This window comes from Rousettus aegyptiacus, unplaced genomic scaffold (genome assembly GCF_014176215.1).
Source record: "Rousettus aegyptiacus isolate mRouAeg1 unplaced genomic scaffold, mRouAeg1.p scaffold_m13_p_2, whole genome shotgun sequence".
Lineage (NCBI taxonomy): Eukaryota > Metazoa > Chordata > Mammalia > Chiroptera > Pteropodidae > Rousettus > Rousettus aegyptiacus.
Genome location: NW_023416295.1, coordinates 174,009,313 through 174,024,454, shown reverse-complemented (window position 1 = coordinate 174,024,454; position 15,142 = coordinate 174,009,313). Strand labels below are relative to the sequence as shown.

The following is a 15,142-nucleotide window of genomic DNA, read 5'->3' as shown; positions in this document are numbered from 1 at the left end:
GCGGTGTCCGGAAGGTTCTCGCGGACTCCGCGCCTGCGAGAGGCAGCAGGCGCTGAGCGCGGCCAGGGTCGCGCTCGCCAGGCGGCAGGTCCCCGGAGGGTTGGATGCAGCGAGCTCCACGGGCGAGCCCTGGGGGTGACGGCGTTTCAGTACCTGTACCTTCTCAATCACTTGACATTAGAGTAGAACCTAGATCTTTGGGCATCGTAATTTTTCGAATGACAGTATGAAAACGCGTCACGTATTACAACAAGAGGAGGGAGCTGTTGGGCTGGCCTTCCTTGGGAGACCAGTCAGTGCGCCTCACTGGCTCCGGTGGGCTCGCAAGTCAAGGTTCAAAGACCCAAACTAACAATAGTCATCCCAAATGCCTAAGCTTAAAACTATCTGCGTCTATGGCCACGCCACCCGATCCCGTCTGATCGCGGAAGCTAAGCAGGGCCGGGCCTGGTTAGTACTTGGACGGGAGACCACCTAGGAGTCAACGATAAAAAAATAAGGGATTGTAGACTGACAAGGTCCTTGCAATCTGTGAGGTCAACCAAGGGTTGCCTCGCCTAAAAAAAAATAAAATAAAAATAAACTATCTGCATGCAAGATGAAGAAACTGCTCAAGATTGGCCGATGTTCCCAGGTGATGAGACCCAGGTGGCCCACGGCGCTTCCTGACGCCCGCCTGCGCCGGCCCCTCACTCCGGGCCCACGGCATCCGGCTCAGAAACCCCGCTGCTCTGCCGAGGCCGGCGCTTGCCATTTCTCTGCGGCGCAGGCCTCAGATGAGCGTATATGTGCTTCCAGATGACCGGGCCAGGGAAGCAGGGTCCCGACGGTCCCCAAATGCGAATATTTTAAAGGATTTCGTTGTTACCAACCGTCGACTAGCTGCTCCACCGAACACAATGGGAAAGACGCGGCCGGAGGTGTTGACCCGACGCAGGACCGGAGTGAGAGGGGGCTTCTCATCTGGGGGTGACGGGCCCTCAGCCACCCGCCCTCGCCCCCACACACAGCAGGGCTGCCTAATCCCTCCCCCGCCCCTCCCAGCCCAGATGCAGCCTCAGGCTCCGTGGCAGCTCAGCAGCCAGCAGTCGCCGCGCAGCGAGCCAGGCTCGCGGCAGGCAGAAGGCGCCGCGTCCCCGCGGCCGCGCCCTCAGCAGCTGCGGAGTCCGGGTTCGAGGGCGGCACGCTCGCTCGCCAGCGTCACCCATCACCGACACCCGCAGAGCGCCCGCTGGGTGGCCGATGAGGCTTCGCCCCCTCCCCCGCATCTCACCCTCACGTCACCTAGGAGCGAGCCACACCCACCCCATCAGGACCAGGGCTGCGGGAGATGGAGCGGCAGACCCGGGGGCGAGGGTGAGAGCCGAGACCCGCTCCGCCGCCCCGGCACGTGGCCGCCCGCGGGGACTCGTGGCGTTGCTGAGGACCAGCGAGGTCCCATGAGCTGGGGCACACCTCACGAAAGAAGTGGGGCCCCAAAGCTTTACACGCGGATGATAAACACATAGCCCCAAAGAGGACCCCACAGCCCGGCACTCGGAGGAGGCAGGACATGAAAGGCCGCCCCCGGTGGTCACGGGACCCCTTGGGTGCTGTGAGCCTGACACCAGATGATGCCAGGACCTGCTGCTCGTCCCGTGTTCTACCCAGAAGGCCTCTCATTGGAGTATGTGTGACCAAGGAGGATCTCAAGCGTGCAAAAGCCACCTAAAGCTTCGGGAGCTTATGGCATTGCACGCTCCTGATCGCCTACCCCAACGGCCATTAGTACAGGTAAGCAGAGGCGCACAGCTGGGCGAGCAGATGTCCTAATGTACCCCTGAACTTCCTAGTGTGTTTTGGCCTCTATGTAGTAAAATAAATAGTAAAGATACTCACTAGGAAGGAAAGTGGTTTCCATCGGAAACCCAAAAAGTGTGCAGCTACCGCAGAGAAGACATGCCTGCTCAGGGCGCGTGGTGTGGGTGATGGAGCCACAGATTTGAAACAAGAGAACAGCTCGGTGAGGGCACCCGCCCTTTGCCAGCCGCAGCAGGAGGGATCAGTCAGACGGAGCCCTTAAAACCACTGCCAGCAGGCGCTCACCCACGTACACCTGCCAAACATGCCTTAATCATCCTGACGGCCGGATAGGGAGTGAGGCGGTAAGCAACTCTGGGATGCGCGATAAATATTCATTCCTCGGAGTGACGACGGGAATTCAAAGCGGAGCTCCGCTAATGAGCGAGGTTGCCAAGGCGACCTGACTCTGGGGACCTCGCAGGTACAGCCAAGATGCCAGAACCACAGAGAGTCAGCTATTCCTGAGAGAGGCCGCCCGGGCGGGCGGGGACCACCGGAGCCGGCACGCTTCCGCTCTCCGCGGAGGCAGAGTCTCCGAGAGGTTTCGAGAGGCCGCCTGGAAAGCAGCATGTGACACGAGCCGACGTGCCCGCGCGTGTCTCTCTCGCGAGTGCCCGCCACGCTCCGCCGGATGACTGTGGCGCAAACGAGGAGAAATGCTGGACGCGGAGGTTATAATTGGAGACATAATCAAAGGAAACTTCACAAAGCCACGCCAAGCCAGCCTTGGAGGCCACTTCCTCTCAGTCCGAGAAAGGAAAAAAGAACAGCAATTTCCAGTGGTTTCTCCGCCCCCCCCCACCCCACCCCAAGGAGTACGTAGCAACACAGGAGCTGGACAGAGTCGCAGATGACCTGACGGCACCAAGAGCTGACTGTGCCCACGGACAGAGGCAGCCCTGCTCGAAGGAGAGGCGTTTGGGGAGAGGAATGTGGAATTATTTTTCTCTTCGTTGGCAGGGTCTGCAGAGAACCTCACAGGCCCGATGGGCCCAAACAGGACATAAGCCGGCTTCTCGTCCCTTAGAATATCTAGAAGCCCCTGTGTGCACGGCCCTAGTCCCCCACCCAGTCAGAGCCCTCCACTTCCAAACAGCCACTCTCCTTCCCTTCTGATAGGTTAGGACGCCAGCTGACCTTAACCATGACCCGCGGTTCCCTCTCTAAGGGCCCTGTAGATGCTCAGCTCGATCACGTGGGTGCCTAGACGTTTGAATTCCAAGAACCCTACCTCCCCCAGCCAAGGAGACCGACTCCTTACGAATGCTTGCCCTGTCACTTGCCACAAAGAGGACTACGATTCCCTTTTCAGCTCCAAAGGTAGTAGAGGAGCCGTTGATATCTGCTACGTAAAGTCGCCATCATCCCAGCCAGCTCTCTGCAAAACTCCTGAGCGGGCTGTAGACCCACCTCCTACCAGGTGCACCAGCCCCGTAAGTGAGGGGGCGGGGTGGGCCCCTGGAGATGGTGCCTCGTCTAATCTGTTTTTAGATCCTAGGCCAGGATGACAGGGCCCTGCTGACCACTCCAGCTGGCCCACGGCTGACCATGGCCCACATGCCACATCATGGCCCGGCCACCAGGAACCGCCTGCACTTCCCCAAAAGGGACGAGCTGGGGTCTTCTCCAGGGCCCAGGCAGGGAGCACCATGCCCCTCCCCGGCTAACTCCTAGCCATCCTTTACAGGCGCCCAGGGGGCCACTTCCTCTAGCCAGAACCCAGAACCCCAAGTCCAGGCTGGGTGTCCCCCGTGGGTCTTGATCACCACACCAGCCTCTCCCCTCCCCACGGCAGACCCCAGGCTCCTGAGAACAGGCCAGTCACTGCCCACCACCAGGTAAGCACCATGTAAAGATTCTCCTACATGTGCCCTTCTGCTCTCTAAGCATTCTGAGCGCCTCAACCTCTGCTATCTAGGGACAAGGACAAGGGGCCTTCACCCCTGTCCCGTCTCGGAGCACCCCGCCCTCTGCCGTCCAGGGACAGGGGACGAGGGGCCTTCCCCCTGCTCCTGTCTCCCACCCAAAGCAATTTCAGAGGATTTAATTGCATATCCCTTGAGCTGTCACAAAAGTTTCCAATTTCTTCTCACATAGCAACCTCCAGAGAGGGGGTCTGCCAAACCACACCCATTCCCTCCTCTGGGAATCTGCCCCCAGGACCCCCGCCCACCAGAAAGCTGCAACACAGCTCAGCCATGCATGCCTGGCCCAGATGGCCATGTGAATTCTCTCCCTCAAAAAACCAAACTGAGGACGCAGACACTGGGCCCGGGGTGGGGTGGGGGGGTCACAGTGGGGGCATTCTGGCAGCGGAGGGCCCTGAGGACTTCCCCACCACTCCGGGCTGGTCAGCCGGCCCCTGGAGTTCTTAAGACACCTCTAGAAAGAAATGCCAGGTGTCCTCCACGAGCGCACGGTCTGACATCTGGGGCTGGTCAACTGTGCTGTGTGTGGCCGTGCTGTGCATTGTGGGAGGTGCACCCGCATTCCCGGACTCCACCCACTAGATGCCAGGAGCACCCTGACCCCCAGACGTGACCTCCGAAAGTGTCCCCAGACACTGCCGATGTCCTCCAGGGCAGACGCGCCCCCAGTGGAGAACCACCAGTTTAAACTGCCATGAAGTGGCTCCTGGGTAAGAAGACTGTTTCCTCGACTATAAAATGAGAGGGAAATTCCTACCTTGCAGGCAACTTTCAGGCAGGTAAAAACTCCTACCTGGCAGGGCTAAATTACACATCGGTACAGCAGGGTGTCGGTGGGGTTTGGGGGTGGCACAGTGTCTACGCAGCTGGTCACTGTCAAGACGGGTGATCCCAAGGGAGCCCAGGTGGGCACAAGCGGCGATTCGGGACCCGGAGATTCCTCTCCTGGGAGTTTATTTCAAGTCCACGAAAGATACCCGATATTTCAGCCTCCAGTTCCCGGTCACGGCGACCTAGTGACCCCCTCAGCTCTAGCTCACGAGTCTCCGTCGGCACCCTCCTCATCGACTGCTAGCTCTGCACCGAATGCTTGGACGACGACCAGGGTCGAGAGAACCAGAAGACGGGAAGACCCTTGCAGAAGACTGATTTGAGGAAGGAGCCGTGTCCAAAACACACCAGGAACTCTTGAAATTCAACAGTGAGAAATCTAACAACTCAATTAAAAAACGGGCCGAAGACCTGAGCCGACAGACAGGCCGCCGGGGACGCGCAGACGGCACCCAGCATGTGAAAAGGAGCTCCCCGCCCCAAGTCATTAGGGGACGTGAACCCAAAACTGCTCTAAAAAGTACATTTACCAAAAAAAAAAAAAAAAAAAAAAAAAGGGCGATCAGGGACTAGGACCTTCCCTAATGCTTTCCTCAGAGAAGCAACACGGACGAGACCTCAGGTTTGGCTTTGGCGGCTTCGGCTCTGAGTGGCCCGGCCCTGGTCACTGGTGTCTGGACACAGCGGTGGGGGCTTGGGTGTGGATGGGACCCTCTTGTGGCAGACAGGTAGAGGGGACTCTGCCTGGCCCTATCCCGCCCCGTGGCCCCAGAGCTGGCCTCCCATCCCGGGGCACCCCCTCAGCCTGCCTCCTGGCCTGGGGGGCCTGTCATCCATGGTCGTGGGGGGACCTCGCGTGGGGAGCATTCCTTCTGCACCCGCCCGGCTGCGCCCCAGTGAAACCAAACGGGCTTTTAACGAGTTGCTCTTGAACGTCCCCGGGCCTTCTATGGAGAGCTTTGGCTTTTTATTTTATTTATTTATTTTATTTTTTATTTTATTTCTTAAGTGTTCCTTTCCACTGTTCCCGATGCCCAGTCAGTCCCAGCTCCGTTGTCCGGCCCGGGCCACCACATGACACGACACGACTCCCCAGGACGTGGGCCTTCATCACGCCATGAGCTCATCCAAGAGCACTTCCCACGCCGGGCCCTCCAAACCTCGTGCAACCCTTTCCTAAAACCACCTCCCCTGGAAAAGACGGGACGTTCACCCCAACACGTGGCCCTGCGCCTTGCCACTGCCTCCAGCTCGGTTACCCTGGGCAGGGCCAAACGCTTCAGGCTCCCTGAATCCCGGCAATGCCACCCCCCGCCCCCCTCCCAGGGGACTCACCTCCAGCCACACTCCTGAGCTCACCGTCAACTTTCTAACAAAGGAGGAAGTGAAACCCTCCATGCAGCTGGCAGTGCCCAGCGAACCCCTCAGCACCCTCTTCCTGGCCATTCTGTAGTAGGCAAATGAGCTCCAGCCCACAGGGGCCCAAAGTCTGGGCCAGGCCCAGCTCCAGCTCCCGGGATGCATGAATGGCACCGAGGGCAAGTTGCCAAGGCAACAGGCCTGCAAGAATCCTGGCCACTCTCAGTTATTCCGGACCTCATTACCCAGTCTTCACACCTCGCCTCCCCCCTCTGACCCCTTCCCCACTTCCCAGAAGACCAGATGGAAGCCCCTAAGGCCTCCCAAGCCCAGCCCTCCCCCAATTCCTGCATCCGCGCCCAATTAGTGTGTGCAGCCTTCCTGTTCCTATGAGGGACCCTTAACGGTGCCAGGCACCTCGACCTCGAGAACCGAGGCAAGGGACCCCACTAACTTGCACACAAAAGCCACAGCAGCAAGGCCAGGAGCATCTGGCTCCTGCTTTCTCCCATCTATTTAATGCGTCACTGGATGCTTTTGATAATTGGGATTCTTGGTACATTTAAACAGAACCAGACTGGCCCTCAATTTTCCACGCACGCACGAGTTCATTAAAGCAAGGCCAGGAAGCACTTCACTTTGGAACTGGGGACTGGTCCATGACTTCCGGCAGGCATTCTTCATACGGCGGGAGCATAAATGTCACCTATAAAAAGCCGCAGCCGTCCCGAACATTCCGCTTCTTTGCTATTCTGTGAAAGATCCTTTTCCTGGTTCCTTCTCGTCTCAAGCCAAACGTCCCCTGCGCTGAGGCCTTCCCGGGGCCCTCAGTCTGACGGTGCGGTCACGTTTTCCACGTGGCACCGATTATCACAGTACTGCCGGCCTGTTGACTACAGCTGACTCCCTGTTCCACGAGACCAAGAGCCTGGTCTGTTTTTTCTTCCTAAGTTTCGCCTGCAGGCACATCGGGACAGGGAGTGTCCTCTGGGTCTGTAACTGCCGTGGGGCACAGAGGGAAACCGACAGGATTTTTGGTGAGGGCGACCATGCCTCCAAGTGACAATGCACATCGGAGAGGCCGCGGGCGTGACAGCGAGAGGGCGCCTGTCATTTGCCATCTCGTTTAGGAGGCACGGCTTGATGGAGGTGACTACGGACCAGTCTGGGTCCTTAAACGCAGGAGTTTGGGCCACGTGCTCCGAGACGGAGGAGATGACTAAGGGTGACAAGGCTTTGCCCCTGGGGAACCGAATAATCTGATCTGTTACAGGCATCCTCGGTGGGAAATGCGAGGCCCGGGTTGCAAACCCCTGGGGGGACTGGAGGTACACATGCCCTCTAGATGGCAGTGTGCCACGAGCACCCCTAGGCTACACAGTGGGGGAGTGAGTCACTCGGAGGCGTCCACGTGTCCCTGGGGGACGGGGAGACTTTCTAGGGGTTAAATCGGGCTCAGGGGTGCCGGGAAAGCACCTCTGCTTACTCGCAACCCCGTCCTTTCTTTTCCCACCGGCGGTGGAGGCCAGCCCCGGGGGCTCCTCCTCTACCTCCTGCCTTGCCACAGCTCCCAAGTCGCCCTCCCCGGGGTGGAACCCGCCTGCCCCAGGGGAAGAATCTCCAGCCTGACCCGAGGGGGGCGCCGGGAACGCGGGGGAAGCCCTGGCGGCAGCGGTTTGTTTACAGCCCACACACAGGGCGCCAGAAGTCACAGCCCTCGCATCCCTGTCCTTTTTCCCCAATGTGAGAGGAGCCAGGTAGCTTTCTGTAATTATGTCCGTGGGCACATGGAGTAAAAACTAGGGGACCACCTTCTGCAGTCCTTGCTCGCAGGACCTCCCCCGCCTCCTCCCCCCACCCCCAGAGCTCCGGCCTGCTCGCGCTGCGCCCCTCTCCCTTCCTCCCCGGTCCAGGGCAGGGGCCGAATGCCATGCAGGTCACCCGCCCCAAGGACAGCAACGGGCCCTGGAGCCCAGTCCGCGTGAGCGGAATGGAGGGGTCACGGCGCGAGGCCGCATGAAGGCGGCCTGCAGGCGGTGCCGCCCTTGAACGATACTAAATCAATGGCGACTCAGCAGGGGTAGGCGCGGGGCTGTCCTCCGCGTACCCGGGCTCGCTGACGTTTGCTCCAAGTCCTGCGCTCAGCAGCAGCGGGCGCCGGCGCGAAAGTGACGCCGGGGCCCGGGAGGGGGTCCGCGCGGCGGCCCGGCTCGCGGCGCGTTCCCGGCGGCTGTTTAAACGACTCGGGAGGAGGAAGGAGAGAGGGTCAAGGCCCGTCCCGAAGGTCGCAGCTGCGCGCCACGCGGGCCGGGCGGGCCTCGGCGGCGCGCGCGCGCGCGGGGACGCGCGGTCCCGGCGGGCCTCGGAGACGCGCGCGCGCGGGGACGCGTGGTCCCGGCGGGGATCGGGTCGGCGGCGGGCCGGCGGCCGGCGCACTCACCCTCTCTGGCCTTCTTCTTCCTCGCCAGCGTGCCGCCCAGCTTGCCCAGGAACGACTCGTCCTTCTTCATCTTGGGGGGCCGCAGGAGGGGCGATCGCGGCTGCGCAGAGGACATGGGCCACGGGGGACACCGGCAGCCGGGCGCGGGCGCAGCGCGTGGGGGAGCCGCCTGGTCGCCGCCCCGCCGCCCGCTGGGCCCCGGGGAGTGGCCGGAGGGCGCGGCCCGAACTCCGGCCCCCGCCCCGCCTCTAGCCCTGAAACGCCGGGCGCCTGAGGTCTGCCCCGTCCGGGGCTCTGCGGTCACCTCCTGCCGCCCGCCAGCTGCCCGCACGAGCCGCCGCCGTCCCCACGCCGCGCCTCACTCTCACTGCCACAGACGTGGGGGGCAGGCCGAGCGGCTCTTAAGGCCGGGCTGGGACGGACCCCTGCGGCTCATCCTGCATCCTTTTGTTCTGCTGGCCTGAGCCCTGAGCCTGGCGGGCTCCTGCGCGCAGCTTGGCCCGCTGGGCAGCAAAAAACCGCACCAACAGGTCATAGCACTCGCCGAACTTCCAGCCAGAGCCAGGCCGGAGGCTGGGGAAACCCCTGTGAACTGTGCCCACCCTTCAGAAACTTGGGGTCTGGGGGCCAGTGCTGGCAGATAGGGACCCTCCGTGAACTTAGCCGGTCCTAGGGAGCAGGGGACTGTTCCCTGAAGAGGCGACGTGAAGCCACGGGAGACAGTGCCGGCCCAGGGAAGAGCAGGGGCAGAGGGGGCAGAGTGGGTCCCCCTGAGGAAGGGAGCGGAGAAAAGGCAGAGCAGGCCCCGGAGGTGCCGGGAGCTGAGGAAGGGGTTTTAGGATGGGAGGTGACGTGATCCGAGTTGGGTCCCCAAAGTTGGCTGGCTGGTGTGTGGACAGAGGGTGGACCAGGAGTAAGGCCAGAGGCAGGGAGCCCTGTTCCCAGGCCTGCGGTGACTCAGGAGGGAAGCGGACAGATTTCAGGGGACCCTGGAGTGGGAAGAGTTGAGGCCAGTTCTTGCTGGCCCCTGGAAGACGGGTGGGGACAGTCGCCCTCCCGTAGGGGCTGTCCCAGGGGGTCCGACGGTGCAGCGCGGGCGCCGGGTCCACGTGCGTGGACGAGGGTGTCTGTGCGTCTCGCTCCGCGCTGGCTCAGCGCCCCGCAGCGCGCGAACTCCTCCGGTTCTCTTCCGCAGACGTAGATGTCAGCCACGTGGGTGCCAGGCCCCGTCCTCCCGCTGGGGGTGCAGAGAGCACAGGGACAGAGCCTTGCCCTCTGGGAGTTTGTAATCGGGGAGACCCGTGCGCAACGGCCGTGGCGACATAGGATGCAGGGGTCACGCAGGTCGGAACCCAGGGAGCTGGACGGGGAGCAGGGGAGAAGAAGGGGCTGGGCGGCGGGGGGCACGGGAGGCGTGTTGGCAAGGAGCCTCCACAGGGAAGGGACACCTGACTTGGGACAAGGAGGAATAACTTCTTGCCAAGAGAGAGTAGACTCGGCACCAGGCAGACGGAAGGGGGACTAGGTCGCAGAGACCCACGCACCCGGGGGCCCGAGGGCGGCAGGACAGGACCAGCAAGCTGCCCAGCGCCGACTGGGCAAGGGGCTGAAGGGAACGAGGTCAGCGACCCTGTGCGGGGACCCTGAGCCACCGACAGGACGTGAGCAGAGGCCTGACATGTTGGAACCTGCAGAGGACAGACTGAAGCGAAACCCCAGCCAGAGACCAATTTGGAAGCCACTGAAAACCGGCCGGGCCAGAGCCGCGGAGGACCAGGCCAGAGGCAGTGGCCGGGGGTGGGGACAGAGAAGAATGAGCTTTCAGGGCTGCAAACCACAACATTCGGACAATAATTGGAGGCCGGGGTTTGGGACAGTGAAAGATCAGAGGTCTCTAAGGCTTCACATGGCCCAATTTAGGGTGTCACCAAGCAAACCGGGGAGAACACAGATAGGTCATGGATTTGCTGATTGAGACCCCAGCGAGGGCGGGGGTCTCTAGCCCCTCTGAGAACCTGATGCACGGGCCAGACAGTCTCCTCTAGAAAAACGCACACACAAGATGCTGCATATTGTTTCAGAAGGCCCCCAGACACCTTCACCCCCACTGCCCTTGGCACACTCACGGACCCCAGGGGGAGCGCCTGTGACCCGAAGAGAGTGAGCAAGAGAGTCAGCCGCCCTGGGGCAGAAAATGGGAAAGCACCACGCCCAGGGCCACTGGGACCAGGAGCCCAGGTGCGGTCTGCGCGCGTGGTGACTGCCCGGTGACTGACTGACTGACTGACTGACTGCTTCATCAGCGGGTCCAGCTCGCCAGTGGATGCACACAACTTACAGCTTTTATTCGGTAACTGCTAATTTGAACACTGCAGAGTCGGGTGGAATCCTACTTTTAAATGTCATTACACCATAAAAAAAAAATTCCTCTGGAAGTAGACACCCACGCCCTGCTGGCTGCCCACCTGTTTTGAGCAGGACTACTCGCTACTGCCAAGACATTCTTAGCTGGAAGAGGAACCAGCCGACCTGGGCCTTGCGTGACAGCCGGGCTCCTGGGATTCTGTAGACATCATTTGTACAAAAACATATTTTAGATGCAAGCGTGGCACTTAGTACTGAGAAATTCATGCAAAGCAGCTACCTCTGGGCAAAGTCCACATGGCCCCCTTCCCCGACGTGAGAGACGCCCTTTGCAGTCTGGGGCTGAACGTGTCACGTTCACGAGCTCTATTTTCCCGGCACCTCTTGAACTGGAGAATGGGATGACGTCTTGTTAAATGCAGCCTGGGAGTTTTATATAAATTGTGTTAGTTGTAATGCTCTTTTGTGTGTGTGTGTTGTTTTTGTCTGTGTGTGCTACAGATGACAACCGAGAACGGACTCCGTGGCTGTGGATTCATCTGTATATTTTTTTTCAGGGTTAGAGGAAGGAGAAACAATGATGCGACCCCTCGGAACCTTTCCTCCTTCCTGGCCTGGCTCCTGGGGAATTTACATTGTATTCTCTGCAGGGGGCAGTCAGCTCACTAAACCACGTTTTCAAACTGCTTTTGCAAGAGCAATAAACAAATATTCGCTGGAGGTTTGAGAAGTGTTGATTTTTAGTCAAAATAAGAAGACCTAACGAGAAGCAGAAATATGTCCTTAGCGCCTGTCCCCATGAGCTCGGTCTTCCACTCCTTAGCCTGCTACACACGTCTAGCCCACACCTCTGCTCTGCATACATTGGACATTCCAAGAATAATTATGAAAATCAGATTTCAGAAAGCTGCCGCTCTCAAAGAAACCATTTGAGTTGCTTTTGAACTGTGGCTCCAAAGAGGCCAGTTCCTTAAGAGCTCAGTGAAGGGTGAGATGTACATGCTTTCCGAACAGGCGCTGCCTTCCCGGCCCTAGGCTGGGTCCCACGCTGTGTGGTCGCGGTCAGCCTCAGTTACTCAGATTCTCACCCTCGTCCACGTAAATGGACGGGCACGGGGCAAGGTACACGAATGTAACTTGTCCGAACGCTTCAGCTGAGGCAAACTGAATGAACGGCCTTAAAAGGAGTGAGACGGGAGAGCAGATAAACCACTGGCGGGCTCGGAGGCTGGAATACTACTGAGCCGTCAAAAAGAACGATCGCACAGATGTATCTCAAAACCATGCCGAGCGAAAGAAGCCAGACGCAAGGGTACACGCTGCGGGAACCCACTCATCCCCAGTTCAAGGTCAGGAGGCCTCTCGTCTGCGTCAAGAGCGGTCACCCTCGGGAGGAGGGAGAGGCAACTCTGGGTGATGCGAACGTTCTGTCTTGGGCTGGGTGGTGGGCCCCCCAGGTGTATACACCCAAGTGTATGACTAACTTCTGTACACCGAGGAGTTGTGCATTTCACAGCACATCAGTCAGACCTCCACAAATGATGCCCCGGGCAGGACGATCTGAGCTCTGTACCTTGCCTGCTTTGCAAAGATGGCCTGTTCCCTACCGACGCATCTCTTAGGGCGCCGTGGGGCTCAAAGAGAGCTTTAACGGCTATATCCTTCTCCTCATGTCCCTTTCATATAATAAAAAGAAGCGATATCTTTCAAACAACTAAAAACAGCCGTTAGCTCTTGGAACTCATCTGAGGGAGGACCAAGACTGTGAAATATTCTCTTGCGTTGCTCATTCTCAAAGCTCCTGGCGATTTTGGGAGCGTTAGAAGTGTGCAGAGAAAAATGATGGAAAGCCTTAATTGGTTCAGCGATGGAGAAAATGCCTTCTTCCCCCCCCCCCCCGCCCCAGGTGATACTTTCGTTAACTCCTACTGCCCTTTGAGGCAGCATGCCGTAATCATATTGTGCAGAGGAGCCTTTCGAATGGTGTTATTTAATCAGTTTGCTAATTTAGTGATCTGGCAAGAGAGTAACCTGTGATTTTCGCTGTGAGTGCTAGGAGCATGGAAAGATGACCAAACCTGCCTGGAATTTTAAAACTGTGTTGATAACACTTTCTCCCCATACTAAATGTGAGCCAAACATGAATCACTGACTGCAGCACCCAACAGCCTCTCGCTCAGAGAATTTGGAAACATCAGCAAACTTTGAGACAAGGGAAGTTGGATTTGCATTTAATAGCAACTCCTCTGAATCTTGTTTTTGCATGGTAGGCAAATTAAACCGCACACACATTTTGTTCCCCTAAACATTTTACGGATGAGGAATGAATGAAAGGTTGGCACAGGGTTATTGATTCCCAGTCTCCTATGGAGCAGAATTGGTAAAGTTCCTGAAAATATTATGCATTCAGATAGCAAATTCCTTGAAAAATGCCAGTACTTCTTATGTGGGTGGGAGAACAAAGGGCAGGCCTATTAGACATTCACACTTTAGTCTGAATTTCTTTCCCTATTCATTCACCATATATATATATATAGATACATATATATATATTTCACCTGCCTGCAAAATACAAGGCTTTGCTTTTCTCCTCCCACTTAACTTAGGAGCTGTGAGGTAACGAGAGCTGTGATTCGTGGAGAGGGGAGAATGAGGGAAGAGGGAGGTCTACGACCACGCCACCCTGAACACGGAAGCTAAGTGGGTTCGGGCCTGGTTAGTACTCGGATGCGTGACCACCTAGGAAGACCAGGTGCTGTAGGCGTAAAAAGTTAAAAAAATAAGGGACTGTAAGCTGACAAGGTCCTTGCAATCTGTGAGGTCCACCAAGGGTTGCTTGGAAGGAAAGAAGGAAGGAAGGAAGGAAGGAAGGAAGGAAGGAAGGAAGGAAGGAAGGAAGGAAGGAAGGAAAAAAGAAAGACAAAAAAGATGGAGGTGTTTCGGAACAGTGAGCTCACTCTAGGATGCTGGATGGAGCAGGACACTTGGCCACTATGGGACATCATGAGAACATGGCTGGGGCCAGTGGTCGAGGGCAGCGGTCTGTAAAGGACCACGCAGCGACTATTTTCAACTTTGAGGGCCATATGTCCTGTCCCAACTACCCAGCCTTGCTGTTTGTTATAGAGGGCAAGCAGCCTCAGACAAGACGCAAGCCCACGAGTGTGGCTGTTCCAGTAAAACTTTACGCACCCAGAAATTTGGATTGCCTATCGCTTTTACGTGTCATGAACTATATTCTTCTTCAGATATGCGTTTTCCAAACATTTGAAACATAAACCCGTTCTCAGCTCACAGGCCAAACAAAACCAGGCGTTGGGCGGGATTTGAGAGCAGAGTGTGCCAAAACTGAATTTCACTCACTGCGCATCTTCCTTTGCCTAAAAACCCTGATAGTGGTGACAGTGATGGCGCCACTAAAAATTAACATTTAAAAAACAACGGTGATTCAGATCCTGTTGCTTTGCACTCCTAGGGAGCATACGAAACCTTTCCTTGCATTAGAAATATTAATGCAGCCCTTCCAAAATTGGGCCCGTCACAATTCCACTTCTGCGATCTATGCTGAGCAACTTCCCGCCCTGTTAGAGATATTGCGGCATGGCCGACTCTTTGGGAAATGGGGCCACCTCGGTGTGCATCTGTGATGACATGAGTCACAGCAGAGCCCGGCTGCACGACGGAGCGGGATCCGGGACAGGGCGGTCTCCCTGACCGGTGTGCATGCCGTCCACCACGTGTCCAAGGGCGACCCGTGGTTTCCGCTTTACACACTTACGTTCATGCATTCCACGCACGCCGAGGGTCCGTCCACGCGCTGGGGGTGGTGTTAGGCCTTGCGATGCATCGCGAACCAAACGAAGATGATCTGCAGCCTACATCGTCGTGGCAGCAATTTACACGACTCATGTACGCACGCTCACGTGGGTGTGTGTGTACAGACGTGCATGCATAGCACACACGTCCATCCACTTTACGTAGATATTAAGCCCTATAGCCGCCCAGCTGTCCAATACTTTGTCAAAGGGAATCGGCTGATTCGAACCCCACCTTTCTACCTGTCAGTACAAAAAATAACGACTGGATGTTCACGCAGAACTAATTAGAGCACGTTTTGACTGCGATGTGAAGATGCTGGCGGGCTCGCTCACTAGCGAAGAATGCAGCTGCTCCACGGTCATCTGGCTCCCTATTAGTGATAAACAGGGGGGTCGTCACTAAGGAAGATCAGAGGGCCGAGCAGCTGTAAGCACATTACGCTCTTGCATCAGGAGAGTAGTTTTAAAAAGTGAAGCTCGACTCTGCTAAGTGATCTGCAGACTGTAGGAATCCCAATCCCAAATTTGCAAGGAAGTCAGCCAACGGCAAGGCTTGAAGA

At 57.7% G+C, this 15,142-nt stretch overlaps 2 protein-coding genes across 2 annotated transcripts in view; both read right to left on the bottom strand.

The window, feature by feature from the left end:
• The window catches only part of PARVB (parvin beta), a 79,797-nt gene extending 71,207 nt beyond the window's left edge, over window positions 1-8,590 (bottom strand). The window contains exon 1 of the mRNA XM_016135749.2: window positions 8,401-8,590. Within this exon, the coding sequence (XP_015991235.2) occupies window positions 8,401-8,515 (115 nt within the window). The 5' untranslated portion in view covers window positions 8,516-8,590. The remainder of the gene's footprint in view (window positions 1-8,400) is intronic.
• A 6,217-nt stretch (window positions 8,591-14,807) lies between these two features.
• SAMM50 (SAMM50 sorting and assembly machinery component) overlaps window positions 14,808-15,142 on the bottom strand; it is a 36,459-nt gene continuing 36,124 nt past the window's right edge. The window contains exon 15 of the mRNA XM_036237633.1: window positions 14,808-14,953. Within this exon, the coding sequence (XP_036093526.1) occupies window positions 14,863-14,953 (91 nt within the window). The 3' untranslated portion in view covers window positions 14,808-14,862. The remainder of the gene's footprint in view (window positions 14,954-15,142) is intronic.